The sequence below is a fragment of the Alosa sapidissima genome, chromosome 1 (assembly GCF_018492685.1).
Source record: "Alosa sapidissima isolate fAloSap1 chromosome 1, fAloSap1.pri, whole genome shotgun sequence".
NCBI lineage: Eukaryota > Metazoa > Chordata > Actinopteri > Clupeiformes > Clupeidae > Alosa > Alosa sapidissima.
The window spans coordinates 31,955,858-31,971,146 of record NC_055957.1 but is presented as its reverse complement, the minus strand read 5'-3'; the positions used below and the strand labels follow the sequence as shown (position 1 = coordinate 31,971,146).

The 15,289-nt window shown below is 44.6% G+C and overlaps 1 protein-coding gene across 1 annotated transcript; it reads left to right on the top strand.

The window, feature by feature from the left end:
* Positions 1-1,902: 1,902 nt before the first annotated feature.
* jph1b (junctophilin 1b) lies at positions 1,903-15,069 on the top strand. Its single transcript, XM_042107383.1, has 6 exons — positions 1,903-2,599; positions 5,307-6,072; positions 11,591-11,709; positions 13,989-14,632; positions 14,785-14,880; positions 15,011-15,069. The coding sequence occupies exons 1-5, from the start codon at positions 2,221-2,223 to the stop codon at positions 14,863-14,865; spliced, it is 1,989 nt and encodes a 662-aa protein (XP_041963317.1). The 5' UTR covers positions 1,903-2,220; the 3' UTR covers positions 14,866-14,880; positions 15,011-15,069.
* The last annotated feature ends 220 nt before the right edge of the window (positions 15,070-15,289 follow it).

The window sequence follows — 15,289 nt, the reverse complement described above, 5'->3', positions numbered from 1 at the left end:
TTTTTGTGGTCTTTTGGTGTTTTGGGTCACAGGGTGCTGCAGTATGTTGTGAGTTGTTGTTCTTCTTCACTCTGCTACACTCTGTCGACCGCCTTGTGGAATTACAGTGTTGAAAGGCCACCTGAACACCAAAACATATAAGGTTGTGTGTGTGTGTGTGCATGTGTGTGTGTCACTTGCTTACTGTTGGTAATGGCCAGGACATATTTCTATCTAATGCCTCCAGAATATAGGTTAACATGGATGTTTATCAATTTATACGCTAGGATAAATAACATCTCAAGTCACATATTTTGCAGTGATATTAAAAAAAACTGAAATGTGACTATTTCAGTGTTTTTGAAGTAGGCTACAGATTGTGTAGCTAGATCTTTACCATCTCTAGATAGTCTCTAGATATCTACATACATTTACCACCACATAGCCTACTTAGTATTTATAGATAGATAATGCTTGTAAATGTCAAATGTTTACAACATTTAAATCTGTAACGACTAAGTAAATAGAAATTTGAGTTTGACCATTGTGAGAAATATGCAAATAACTGCAACATTATTCTGTCAAACTGTGCAACTGGTCAATATCAGGACACACTTATCCAAACAGCATGTGATAATGACAAGACTTGAAAATAGCAGGAGAAACTGGTCTTTATTGGCTATGTTGTCATGGCACCGTTGTAGTTACTCTGTGGCTGAGCAACAGTAAAAAAAATTTTTTTTTAAAAAACAGATGCATGCATAGGCTACTCCAGCAAGTATGACTGGGTAAAATGCTTGCCTATCCTGACACCTGGTGGTGAATTACGTAACTGGAGCATGACACCTGTAGGTGTAATAGACTTCAATATATCCTCTTGAAGAAGATATTGTTCATATACGACAATTAAGTAGACTAAGCCTGTTTAATTCATTGTTAAATGATAGCACATTCCTAGCCTAAATACAACTCTTCTGTCTGCGACAACATGTAGGAGCTGAATTCCTACACAGTAGCCTAGGCAACTAGCTTAATGAAACTCGGTAGTCTAGAAGTAGGTTATATCGTGTATCTAGGCTATTATCTTGCATTATCCTAAACCACCAGAACTTGATTCATGACATGCTTGATAGAAATTATCCACAGTAGTCTATCGTGTTTCGTAACGGCCTTCCCACTCCAAGAGGTGTGAATATTGTCTGCATGACGCGGCGGCTCTTTGAAAGCGCGTGTGCCGTGTGCTCGTTGTTTTAGCGTGGTGGAATAACCACCATGTCCTAATGGATCAGGCTTGCTATTCTGGGAAATGGTGACGTTCTTTGTCACCTTTTGCACGACACAAGTTGAACCATCTTTCAACAACTGTCTGACATGAACTGTACTTCTGCAAATCTCAGTCTGGACCAGCTCTTACATGCCAAAAGCCAGAGGCACCTTGCCTATGCTGACTGTCAGTGTGACTATAGCTATATTAATTTGGGGACAATTGTCTATCTTTATTATAGTCAGCATGATTGATGAAAACGTGGCACAATAAAGATTGTATGTCCGTTTGCCTACAGTGTTGGTATGTAACTATGTTGGCCTGTCCCGTTACTATTGTAGGCCTAGGCCTACTGCTGTGTGAAGTATAGGGGCCAGTCCACTGTAACACCTTGACAAAAACAGCCAGCTTTTCTAGGCTCTAAGCCGAGCTGAATCATAGCCTACCAAATAAAAATGCCCATACGTTTGAACCGAATGTGCCTGGACTTTAATCAGCTTTATTTCCGTGTTTGATCGCGGAAAGTGCTTTGTTGCATATGACACATTTTCAGGTAACCGGAGCACATCTGAATTACTCCCCAAATAACCCCGAAGAGAAGGGAGGCCGGGCGGCGCTATAGTACTGACGTCAGTAATTAGCCGTCTCTTTCCCGGCTTTGGACTTCTCTCCCCCTGTATCCCTCCCTGTGTAGTGAGCAGGGGGAGAGAGTCATAAAACAAGCCTGGAACAGCGACAGTGACAGCGTGCAGCTCCGGCGCCTGTGCGCTATCCTCCCTCTCACTCACCGCCAACATCCACACCAATGCACGCACTCACCCATCTCCCCGCGAGACCGCATCGCCACGCAGCGTTGTTTTCCAGGTTTCTTTTATAGCGGGTCTCGCGTCTCTTGTCTACTTTGATCCTGGACAAAGCCACAGATAATTCACCATCAAGCTTCTGCAACGAGTTTTAATTTTTCGAACCTGATCTGAATGACGGGCGGACGGTTTGACTTCGACGATGGCGGCACATATTGCGGTGGTTGGGAGGATGGAAAAGCCCACGGACACGGTATCTGCACGGGCCCCAAGGGCCAGGGCGAATACTCCGGGTCCTGGTCTAACGGCTTCGAGGTAGTTGGCGTGTACACCTGGCCAAGTGGAAATACGTATCAGGGCTACTGGGCGCAAGGGAAACGCCACGGGCTTGGCGTTGAGTCGAAAGGGAGGTGGCTCTATCGTGGAGAGTGGGCTCATGGATTTAAGGGGCGATACGGGGTCAGACAAAGCCTAAATACACCTGCTAGATATGAAGGCACATGGAGTAATGGTCTGCAGGATGGATATGGGGTTGAGACCTACGGTGATGGTGGTAAGTTGTTACTTCTCATGATCGATTATATAGAGTTGAAGCTTGTTTGTTCAAGTTTTAATGAAACACAAACAATTCATGTCATTTTTAAAATAAAATGTAACATTGTTCACAAGTTAGATGGCCAGTCCCTTACATTTGTTAGTCTTACTAGGATTATTCCTTTAGGAGTTGCTGCTTCTTAAAAATAAACCTCAAATGCACAGCAAAAATCAGGCCAGTGCATTTTCTGTTCCTCTAAACTGTCAGAAAATGGATGTAGTAGATACATTATCAGTGCAAAACAGTCAGTGAATGGCTTCTACACTGAGCTGTATTGATAGGCTACATGGCCCGAGATTGGACTGGTCAGCATTGGGCTTCCATAGAGGTCATGGCTAATAATAGAAACATCTGCAACACTTCAAATCAAAGCCCTTTTTAACCAGCACCGACATGAAGAGCTGTATTGATCTCTTTCACTATGGAATTACTGGTTTGTGTGTGTGTGTGTGTGCGTGCATGCATGTGCGAGTAAGTGTATGTGTGTTAGAGTGTGTCTATTTGTACTATCCAGTCATGTTGTTAGAGTTTGCCTAAATGCATTTTTTATGTTAATCAATGCATTTTGTGTAACACTTCCACACTGAATTGAGAGCAGGGAGTGGGACATGACATGGGACGTGAATGCTGGATGGGTTTATTCGGAGCCCCGGATAATATTTGGTTTCTGTTTCTAGCACACCTGTGTCAAGTCAGTTACTGGAATATGTCTATGGAAATATTGTAACTTGCCTGTCCAGATAAGACTTTGGGCTTTAATTGTGTACAGAACTCTGAAAGCCATTCAAAGAAAATAAAAAGTCAAGCGAACAGATTTAACATGTTCAAAAGAAAGAATTTCATTTATTGCTGTCATGTCCTGTTCAAGCCAAACTTCCTTTGAATGATAACTGTAAAAAACAAAATGGTTTAGAGGGGTTACTGCCACAAACTTTACAATATCTTAGATGACTTCCATGTTTTAAAATAGCTGTGCCTCCTGGCCTGGCGCTGTCAGACTGGGCAGACAAGCTGGTGAGATATAGAGAGGAGAGCCGCACACCTCGTCATGCTGTCGTCATGACCAGGCTTGGGTTACACATGCGGCTATCATTGCCCCTACATAAAATAGGAGGGTGCGAGTGATAATAAAAAACACATAAATCTATGATAAACGTGTCAGGTTATCAGAATTCACACACATACGGTTGCTATGTTTGTTTCCCAACAATCAGTATACGATTGTGTTAATTTGTTCTGATATACCCTACTAGTCTTATTCTGGCATGGAGATTCAACAAAATTGACATAAATGGAGTTAGTGGTCATGAGGGGAAAATAAACTTGGAAGAAAACGTGCAAATAATTGTTCAAAAGGGTAGTTCTCTTAAAGGTCCTAAATATATCTGTCATAAACAGAGTTGCTTACTCCATGGCTTTGAGCAGGTGCAGAGTTCTCCAAAGTAACCTGGAGATTGATTTTTGTTCACTAGTTGTACACCAATAGTTCACAACGTGTCATATTTCTTTTTAATTCCTCTGGCAGAACCTCAAGCCAACTGGCGGGACAGCTGGCTGCTAGAAACCCTATGTGTGTGACTGTTTCATAAATTAGACACATATCCACAGATCGTGCCAATTTCTCTCTATCTTTCTCTCACTTTCCTTCGCACCGTCCCCCTCTCTCTCACACTCTCATGCTCTCATAAGAGCATCAGTTCCTGCAAAGATGTGGCACAGGCACACGGTAATGGACACTGATATATTGACACAGATGGAGAAAGAAGGACTGGCCGAAGAGTAGAAAGATAGAGAGAGATCTGATCATTCTCTCTATCACTCCCGATTGTCCATGTGGCCATTTAATGATCTGTTTTTCCTGCCAACACTAGTGGGAAGTAACATAAAGATTGAAAACACATCTTGGGTGTTAGGGTCAGTGGCAGAATTTGGATATAGCCAATGTCTGAAAGAGACACAAATAGAAAAGATGAGCTCTATTATTTAGCGGAGCAGAACCACTGAATCAAGTGTAAGCAGTGTATTGACATTAATGGCCTGCTATGATATTCTCCTTAAACATTTCAACAATTACCATTCCCCAGAGGGGCAGTGTTAAAGAGTGGAAGGTATAAATAGACATCCCATGTGATTTCCTCTCTGACAGAAAACAAAGCAGTCATTCAGCCATACAAAGTTTATTGGATTGTCAGCATTCACGTTATAATCTGATGAATTTGAAAGAGTTTAAATCCATTTATCCTAAGCTATGAAAGCTTAAGAATACTGTGCTGCCTGATTCAAACTGAATACTATGTCGCCTGACTTTGTTTGTGTATCCACTTAGATACACAACCATCATTTCTTACAGAACCATACACTTTTGGTTAGTGTGTAGGTCAGGTTACTTGACTTGATTTTTCCTTGCAGCCAGAGTTATGAACGATATGAAGAGGGAAAAATGGAAATAGCTCTTGTTTTGAGATCTCATTTTATAGGGTCCACTGAGAACTGAAGAATGACATTCAGCCTCATGAATTCAAGTGACCCTCTCAATAGCCAAATTGACCACAACTATTTACTTTGAACAGGGATGCCATGACCCTATAGGCAAGGCCTCAGTAAATGACCCTAGACAGGGCCTCTGTAACCTCTCCCTAACGGCTGTGTTTTATGATCACGGCAGGGACGTTCCAGGGCCAGTGGATGGGCGGCATGCGTCATGGCTACGGCGTGCGGCAGAGCGTGCCTTACGGCATGGCCACGGTGATCCGCTCGCCGCTGCGGACATCCCTGGCCTCGCTGCGCAGCGAACAGAGCAACGGCTCGGTGCTCCACGAGCAGCTCTCCGACAGCCCGGCGGGGACGCGCGGCGGCTTCGTCCTCAACTTCCACAGCGACAGCGAGCTGGGCGGCTCGGGCAAGAAGAAGGGCCTGTTCCGGCGCGGCTCGCTCTTCGGCAGCCTGCGGCAGCTGCGCAAGTCCGACTCGCGCTCGTCCATCTCCAGCAAGCGCAGCTCGGCGCGCAGCGACGCCACCATGAGCCGCATCAGCTCCAGCGACGCCAACTCCACCATCAGCTTCGGCGAAGGCGACGTAGCCGACGACTACCTGCCGTCTGAGGACCACGTTGACGCCACCACCACCGAGGCCTACATGGGCGAGTGGAAGAGCGACAAGCGCAACGGCTTCGGCGTCAGCGAGCGCTCCAACGGCATGAAGTATGAGGGCGAGTGGACGAACAACAAGCGCCACGGCTACGGGTGCACGATATTCCCCGACGGCACCAAGGAGGAAGGGAAGTACAAAAATAACGTTCTGGTGCGGGGCATCAAGAAGCAGCTCATTCCACTCAAGAACACCAAGACGAGGCAGAAGGTCGACCGCGCCGTGGAGGGAGCCATCCGGGCAGCTGCCATCGCCAGGACTAAAGTGGAAATAGCCACCTCAAGGTAAAATTAGCTCACACACATATACACACACACACACACACAAACACACACAAACACACACACACACACACACACACACACAAACACACACAAACACACACACACACAGCCATGTGAACAAAAATCCACAACACCAAAGCAGTACCAAAGCACACATATCTCAGACTCTGCACAGAATTATAATCTAAATTCTCCATCCTGTAGATCTCACGCCTGCCAGCCCTACCCGTCCTCCACCAAAATACACACTCATGTTGCGTGAGCGCGCTGTGTGCTTTAAACTGTGGGGCGTTATAGCTTTTTGGGGGTCGGGTGTCCCATGGTGGAGGATCACGACTGGGGCAGCGATATGATCCCTAAAAATGAGCCCATAGATTGCCTTAATTATCATGAGTGCAGCCCTGCTGAGTTCAGCATGAAGGAGTGTGGCCCTGGAAGCTGTCCTGTCTTGTCATGCAAGCAGAGGATATAGCCAGACAGCCAGGGCTGAGCCATATGGCTTATATGGAAGAAGTTCAACATGCTGAGGAGAATGGCAATATACAGTGTGATAGAATATGGTATAATAATAAAGAACAACTATAATGTGTAAGTATCAGCATTTTTTTACCAAAAAAGCAGACACAGCATACTGCCCAAAATAGTTGTTCAAGATAAAAGCAAATCGCACACACAGCATAGCTATCAAAGACTACCAAACTAAGTTTGGCTGTACAGAGCATGAAACACAATTCTGGATAAAGAACAACACCATTTGTTCAGGCAAAGACAACTGTAGGCCTAAACACCATATATCATAAAGCAGTGAGGGGTGAAAGCAAGTTGAATCAGTTTAGCTCACCACTACTCAAGTAACAACCGGCTACTATGCAAGATTAGTACTGCTCCAGCTAAATGAATTGCTTGTTTGGCAGTTTGCTAACATTTACTGAATCCCAGAAAGGGCTTTAGCCATGGACAATTCTCATATATTACACTCTCCTCACAATTGAAGAATTTGATAGGATGGTACTATGATGCATCTGACAGACTAATTTCCTACACTCCGGGTTGTTCCAGAGGATTGTGTATGTGTTTGTGTGTGTGGGAGAGAGAGAGGGAGCTGCAGCATTCTTCCTTGTTAAAATGTGGTCAGTTTTAAATGCACACAGATGATAGCCTGCATAGCACAATATTACACATACCATACTCAATATTCTGAATATGGTAAGTGTTGTATAAAATAGCATTGAATATATTGATATTTCTGATATACAGGCCAGTGCTAATGTTACGTAGCAGCCAGGCGGAGTAGCTGGAGTGCATGGGGGCTGTCGCATGGCCGCCAGCCACTCTCTAATGCTGATCAGCTGATCGATACTGATCCAGAAGAGTGCATAGGGTAGGGGTCAGGCTTTGGTGGGATGGGGACCTGAGAGAGAGGGGACCATGTGTTAAATGATAGATAGTGCGGTTTGTGGTGCGGTCAGCTGTTTGACCCTTTATGGACGTCTTGTCTCCTCCAGAAAGTGATAGGGTGAGGGTGAGTGGGTGCAATCAGCAGGGGAACTGAACATCTCTGTGTTCATCTGGGAACATCTCGCTGATAGAGGTTATGTAACTACACATTGGCTAGTTGATGCACGTGTTCTTTTTATTTATGCCTATTTATTTAATATATTAATGCTGTTTATTCAGTGCCAAAACATTGTAATTATTGCACTGCACTGTGCATAGTTGTGAAATAAATCACAGATCTTCTACACTACAACTGCTATGCTGTACTTCAGTTATTGATTGTTGAAATCCCAGTTGATTGCCTGTTTATTTCCTTAATTTCAATTGCTTTAATGCATTAATGACTAAAACATTCATGCAACCCAATGATGTAGTCACATGACCCGAGATTCATGTTGCATTCAGAAGTTCATGTTGGGACATGTGGGGAGGCTAACTGACCCTAGCACCTTGTAGGTCTGGGATGGCTGAGCCACGTCTCAGTGAAACATTATGAAAGATGAGTCTTCTCATGAAACACTTCCACACCTCAAGAAAAAACATACTCAGCTGCATGAGTAATGATTGAGACATGTATTTGTCCAGTGAACGCTTTGCTGTTGACTATCTACTATCCCTGTCAGACATGTTTTTTAAAAGACAAGAGGCATGGCTAGGTAACAAGAAAAGCCTCCCTTGGCTTTGTTTATTGTACCATGCTCTCTGACGCATTCAGAATTAGCTTCATGTTCAGATGTGATCAGACATTAGGCCTCCTCATGTTTTTTTAGGATCGGTGTAATTAAACATGTAGTCATGACACGTCACATTAGACATGCCTTTGACCTGTTTAAGAGCTTTCAGGCATTCCTCTTGATTTGTCCCACTAACCCTTTCTTATCTCTGAGGCTGTCTTCTCTCCTGAATCTGGCCACTCTTGCCTGTTGGTTACATTGTTGGATCTGTAAAAGAAACACCTGATTAACATGTGCTTCGCACACAGTCGATCGCCAAGCCTATGAATTTTAATGCAAGCTCTAATAATGAGGCCTTACGCAACCCGTGTAGTTAATGAAATAGTAATGTGTCCCAGAGCAGCATAATGAATGAAATATCTGGCCGTGCCTTTGAAGATTGTTATGGAGAGGAGTGATAAGCGCGGCCGAGATGCTAGAGAATGTGCAGAGAGTTGGAGAGGGGCTTTGGCTTGCGTCAGTGACTTCTGTCGCTTGACTGGAGGCCTGGGAGAGAGAGAGAGAGAGAGAGAGAGAGAGAGGGATAGAGACAGAGAGAGAGAGGGAGGGAGGGAGGGAGAGGGGGAGAGAGAGGGAGAGACCGAGGTGAGAGGGGAAGAGGGCAGTTCCTGGTACTGGCAGCGGTGTTCTCACACGTGGGTTCTGTCTCCAGTGTGTCAGCACCAGGGCCTGACTAAATAAGGCAAGACAGGAGTACAGCTCTGTAGTGGCGGCTCCATCTGTGCCACTGCTATCATCTGCTTGAGTACTCAGAGAAAGAGAGGGAGAGAGACACAGACAGATAGAGAGAGAGAGAGAGAGAGAGAGAGATTGTGTCTATTTGACCTGCAACTGAGATGACTCAGAACTTCATCGTTAGTTTACTGGTGCAGTATGGTTTCACAATACATGTTTGTAGTTTATGTCTGCAAAACAGTCATTCTTGTTCAGTCATCAGTGTCTAGGCTGTCTCACGTCACAGTTAAGAACAGATGTGTAGGCCTGAGAAAGGGAACTGAACAAGCCATGACTGGCACTGTATGTCAAAGAAGGGCAACAAGAGAGCTGATTATCAAAAGGAACCCTAAGCAATGGAATGTCCAGTAATAAAATGAAACATTCCATTTCATGGAGTAGATGAAGCTTGGTTCATAAGGTGAGAAAAGTGATATAACCATCTGGTTATATCACTTTTGGAACAACATTCTCAAATGGCCTCTTTATACTTGAAGAAGCCCCAGTGGAGGTTTTAAACATCCTGTCTGTTGAATATCTCACCATGGCCACTGCTTAATGACTTTAATACTCAATTAAGTGTAAACTAATGCCCTTCTCTATATTTGGTGTGTTTAAGGGGCAAATGGAATATGATGACTGTTGACTAATGCATTATATCGGGATGGAGATCCTAAGGAATCTTTTCCCCTCTAAGGAGTTATTATCACCTGGTAAAATATTTGCAACATGCTCCACACATCGCCCTGCGTGCGAATGAGTCATAATGATTGAATGAATTATAACAGAATAATTTCACAAACCCTTGTACTCCACCACTTACCTTGGGATGAATGGTAGAACGGATAACATAAAGGGACTGTGTGTGTGTGTGTGTGTGTGTGTGTGTGTGTGTGTGTGTGTGTGTGTATGTGTGTGTGTGTGTGTGTGTGTGTGTGTGTGTGTGTGTGTGTGTGTGTGTGTGTGTGTGTGTGTGTTCCTCTGTGGAAGGCAGGATGTGCTGGTCTTGACATCTTTATCGGAGCTCTTGTGTGAGCTAGTTGGAACGAGTGGGTGGAGGTGGAGGTGGAGGTGGAGGTGGGAGAGATGACGGCTGCCAAATGAAAACCTCAGAATATCTGCAAGTGCTCCTTCTGTCACCAAGGAGATGGTCCCTGGCTCAGTGTACTTCATACCACATCCACTACCAGGCTTTTATAGAGCACAAGCAATGCTTTAAAACGGACGCTTGAGATGACTTGTCAGTCCAAATGCATACTGAGTGCCATAGCACTGAATGGGAATAGATTGAGTAGGGGAGCTGTTACGCTGCACAGCTTATCAAGCTATCACCCAAGATAGACTGGAATTCTCCATTTGTGTGGGCAAGAGATTCTTATGTAATGAGGGCGGGCAAGAAACAGATCTGATGCTGGTTAGGTAATACTGAATGGCGGTGGTGGTGGTGATCAAATGAGTAATGTCACTGACACAATCTCTTTGGGAAATCCTCTGGAGTCCAGAGAGATGGATGCGTCCATCTATGCGGGTGTATCAAGCACAGCAGAGAAAATATACTTGAGCTGTTCTGTAATAATTACAGTGATCAAGATAACTGGTAATTAGCACAACAGTGCCATGCTTCATATAGCCTCGTTAATGAGCCCAGGGTGGTCTGACAGATAGTTCATAGGTTCATAATCCATAACTAATGTATGCAAAAACACACTAGTAATAGAATTACGTTGTGTAAAGAAATATGTTTATGGATAGAATATATGATATTGTTTATAGGAAATAATCTCTATGTTCTTCCAAAACAGAACGGATCTCTGATGATCTCTGAATTTACACATTCACTTTCAATTCACTTTAATGTCTAAGGACAGTTTGTCTTGTGTCTTACAAAGCTTATCACAAGGGGAAAGGCCTGTAATCCTTTAAAAGCAAGCTTAGTGCTCCTGAGGACAGTGAAATGATTGATACACACTCTATCTTGGATGTTTATTTTAGCCTTGATGGTCTGTATGAGACAGACTATATAAAGCTTCATTGAATTGGAAGAGTTTTTCCAATATAGATAAGGCAGTGTCAGGGAACCGGCATACTCCCAAGTGGATTCAAAGGCATTAGACTTTCTGGAGTAGTCCACAAGGTGATTGGGCACAGATGGGCATGAATAACCAGACAACAGATCATACTGAAGGGATGAAATGTTAGAAAGGGATAAAATTAGAGTGACATGTACAAGCTATGCCCCACTCCTCTCTGGCAGTCTTTTATGATAGCTTTTTTAAAGAAAAAAAGAGTAAGTCACTTGAGGATAATACCATCTGTTAAAGAAGGACTTTATTATTTCTGCAGGACATGCCACCCCAAACCTCTTGGTGTCAAGCTATTGATTTTGAGCCCGGAGAGGGGATCTGCAGAGCAGCTTATCTCATGTTCAAGCTCCTCTCCTCGCTCAGTATCTGGCAGTGCCATCCCCTTGTCTTACCCCAACCCCACCCCCCTCCATTCACTCACTCTCTCTCTCCCTCCATCCCTCTGTCCCTCTCTCTCTGTCTGTCTCTCTTTCTCTCTCCTCCTTTCAGGACGGCACATGCCAGGGCCAAGGCTGAGGCTGCTGACCAGGCTGCACTGCTGGCCAACCAGGACTCAGACATTGCCCGGGCAGTGGCTCGCGAGCTGTCCCCCAACTTCCATCAACCAGGTACATACCTCAACTCCCTACAGTACACACAGACACACACACACACACACACACATACACACACAGAGAGATACACACACACACACACACACACACACACACACACACACACACACACATACACACACACAATCACACTCGCACACACACACACACACACACACACACACATACACATACACATACACACACACAGATACATACACACACACACACACACACACACACACACACACACACACATACAGATACACACACACACACACACATACAAACACACACACACCTGCACACACACACACACACACACACACACACACACACACACACACACACACACTCTGGCCCTGTATGTACCACTGATACGTGCCCCCTCCCTCTGAATAACCCGCCCTTTGTGTCCCTCTCTTTGTGTCTGGCTTGAATGTCTCCCTTTTTCATGTATTTTTTCCACCCAAAGAAAGTAGAGCAGCTGTGCATGTAAATGAGCTTTGAATAGGATGAATATGATTATCATAATTTATCCCATGATCCTGTCAAACATTTCAAGGTTTCGTGTTTCCATACAGATACCGTAGAACAGAGAGTTTAGGGCCCAGAATGTTTTTGTGTTCTTAAGTTCACTTTGTATTTTTTTTATTAGTTTTCTCCTACAAATGAGAGCTACAGATCAAAGGAAATGAAGTAAATTTACAAGTATATGCCTTGAACAAAATGTTCTAATTACTAGCGAGCTACATTTGCAATTCTCCTCTTTAACATGCCTCTCTATACACTACCTTACACAACCTTACACAATGAGCTTGCATGCATATTTACTCGCAGATACACACACACACACACACACACACATACACACACACACACACACACACACACACACACACACACACACACACACACACACACACACACACACAGACGATCCAAGTTGATATCATGAACTCTATTTTCTGAATCAGCCCAAGTGGCTCTGCGTAGATACCTAGATATAGGGCCTAAAGCTATGCTAACCCATTGGTGCTTGACCTAACAAGAGTGCTGTTGTCTAGATAACAGCCCCAGGCAGTGAACTCTAGAACCTGTTCTGTTCCTGGCCTCCCTACTCCACGTACCGGCATCTCCTAACGATATGTCTGACTAACAAGAATAGAGAGTTAACTCTTATTGAATCTATTTATCTTTATCTTTATTTATTCAGCAGTTTTGTAGCAGAGAACCCAAGGGGCTAAAATCATCTCATAGTTTGATTATGAGATGTGTCTTTTACAGTTCAAACCAGGACATGACTTTCCATGACCATTAACAGTTTACTGAGAATACCTTGACATGCATCACAGAAGGATTGATCCATTTTTAATAAATTAACTCAGTGGCTTTGTCTACACTTTTGATTGCATCACCTGCTGATGAAGGCATGTTTTGGTTAGAGAAACATTCACACATTTCAGTAGTGTTCTAGAAGCTCAATATTCTGATGAGCTCACATACTACTGGACTGGAAATGTGTTGTGCTCATTGTCATTACGGATTCTTCAGGTTTCTTGTTTAAGGGAAGATGGTCTTGCAAGATTAGCGCTAACGGCTTCCAGTATCAGTCTGAAATCCCATGGCCATGTGAAATGAGTTTGTTTTAATGGGAGGAGGTGATATTAAACTGCTCCTGGACACAGCACGTTGTACTGCAGAAGCGATAGCACGGGATCGTCGCTCCACAGGCAGATTTACAGAGCTGGTGATGGCTAAGGGCCCAACTGGCTCATTGGAGCGTCGTCTCAGGGTTCTGGAGAGTGTGTGGGTGTCAGCTGGGGGAGCACTTTGCATTAGTGGTGGTCAGGAGAATGCAGGGAATGCCTGGAACCTCACACGGCAGTCGTAAACCAACTGATGGACATTTTTAGAGCCCGCTCATCCACCACTGGTGGGATAATAGTGCAAAATCCTGTGTTCTGCCAACATTTTATTTTTTTGTCAGCGGGTAAAATAAATGTGCAATACTTTTTGTCTTGTCCAGATTTTCCTTGTTTTGTAATAGAGAACTGGACTAGAGAAACACCATATCATATGAATGAAAACCAAGACCAACCACTGTGTATTAACCACTTTTTATCGAGACCAAAAGATAGTAAACACACAGTGTGTGGTGGTTGGTCTTATTTAATTGATATGTTCCTGCTACCAACCAGCAACTGCATATTGGCTGTGCATGGGGATTTCTTTTTAGCGTAGCATACATCATATATAAGTGTTGTTGTCTGTGTGTCTCTGTTCTTGTCAAGGCCCCGACTACATCAAACAGAGGTTTAATGAGCCAGTGGAGATTAAGGAGGTCCCAGAGGAGAAGAAGGAGAAGTCCCCGTCGGGAAGCCCTCACTTCTACCGCAAAGGGACAACCCCCACCCACACCCCAATTCACAGCCCGGGACCCACGCCTCCCCCCTCCCCGCCTCCCCCCACCAAAAAGAAGTCCTTTTTCAGTCGAAAACAAGACAATAAGACGCCCACTACGGAGACCGCAGTCACGGGCATCACGAAGGCCGCCTCCAAGATATCAGTAAAGCAGGAAACAGCTCTGGAGGTTGCTCCACCACCCAAGCCTGCCAAGTTAGCGGCGCCGGTCGCCAATGCCCACAGCAGCCCCGGAAACGGCGAGCTGCACTCGGAGTACCACGGCTACAAGGTCAAGGCCGAAGTAATGATCCCACCGGACCCACCAGAGGAGGAGATGGAGATGCAGGTGGAGGAGCCCCCAACACCACCCCCCATGAGGCAATACAGAGCACCCACCCCCAAACCCATGGCCCTCAGAGAGAGCAAACCTGAGCCAAAACTCAAGAAGCAGGAGTCGTTGAAGCCAAAGAGCCTATCTGAAACCAAGAAAGCCAGCCTGGAGATTACCACCGACAGTGTCGAACAAGAATCGGTAAGTGTAGGCTATAGGTGCCCTCCAAATACTTGGTTGTCTTCCTACTACACTTTCTCTGATATCTCTCACATGCTGGAGCACCCATGTGTCTCCTGTGAGAGGGAGAGGATGAGGATGAGTGAACTGATCTTTATTCTTTTTTTTTACAGGGCCCTAATTCAGTTCTGGTTATCCTTGTGATGCTTATAAATGTTGGTTTAGCTATTATTTTCGTCCATTTCCTAACCTGACAGAAGATCAAACAGGTAAGACACTGAGCATGGGAGCTTTGTGCAATGTATATAATTACAACAATTACGGCAATACTCTTTAATTAGCAATGCCTGTGATTCAACTCAATGACTATAACCACTCTAACTGTTTTGACTCCTTTAGTGACCTCATGAAAACTAGTGGCATAGGCCCCTAATTCTCTGCAGTTACGTCGACGGCCTTAAAAACAAAATGGCGGCAGGCAGACTCAGACTCAGGCAACTGGACGACTGGACTTAGAGCGAAACAGAAAGAAGGAAAAGAGAGTGTGTGAGAAAGAGAGAGAGAGAGAGAAGACACCTGGAGCTGTTGGGCCAGAGATTTTCCCAACAATCTCTCTGGTTATGATTCGTGTCTCTCTTGGTGCCCACTAGAGCTGAAGGAAGCAGATGTTGGGGAGAG

What these genes read in the sequence shown, in the direction of transcription:
- jph1b (XM_042107383.1), top strand. Translation starts at nt 2,221, where the DNA reads ATGACGGGCGGACGGTTTGACTTCGACGATGGCGGCACATATTGCGGT. An exon ending in GTGGAAATAGCCACCTCAAG is followed by an intron (nt 6,073 to 11,590) that starts GTAAAATTAGCT and finishes TCCTCCTTTCAG; the next exon opens with GACGGCACATGCCAGGGCCA. An exon ending in ACAGTGTCGAACAAGAATCG is followed by an intron (nt 14,633 to 14,784) that starts GTAAGTGTAGGC and finishes TTTTTTTTACAG; the next exon opens with GGCCCTAATTCAGTTCTGGT.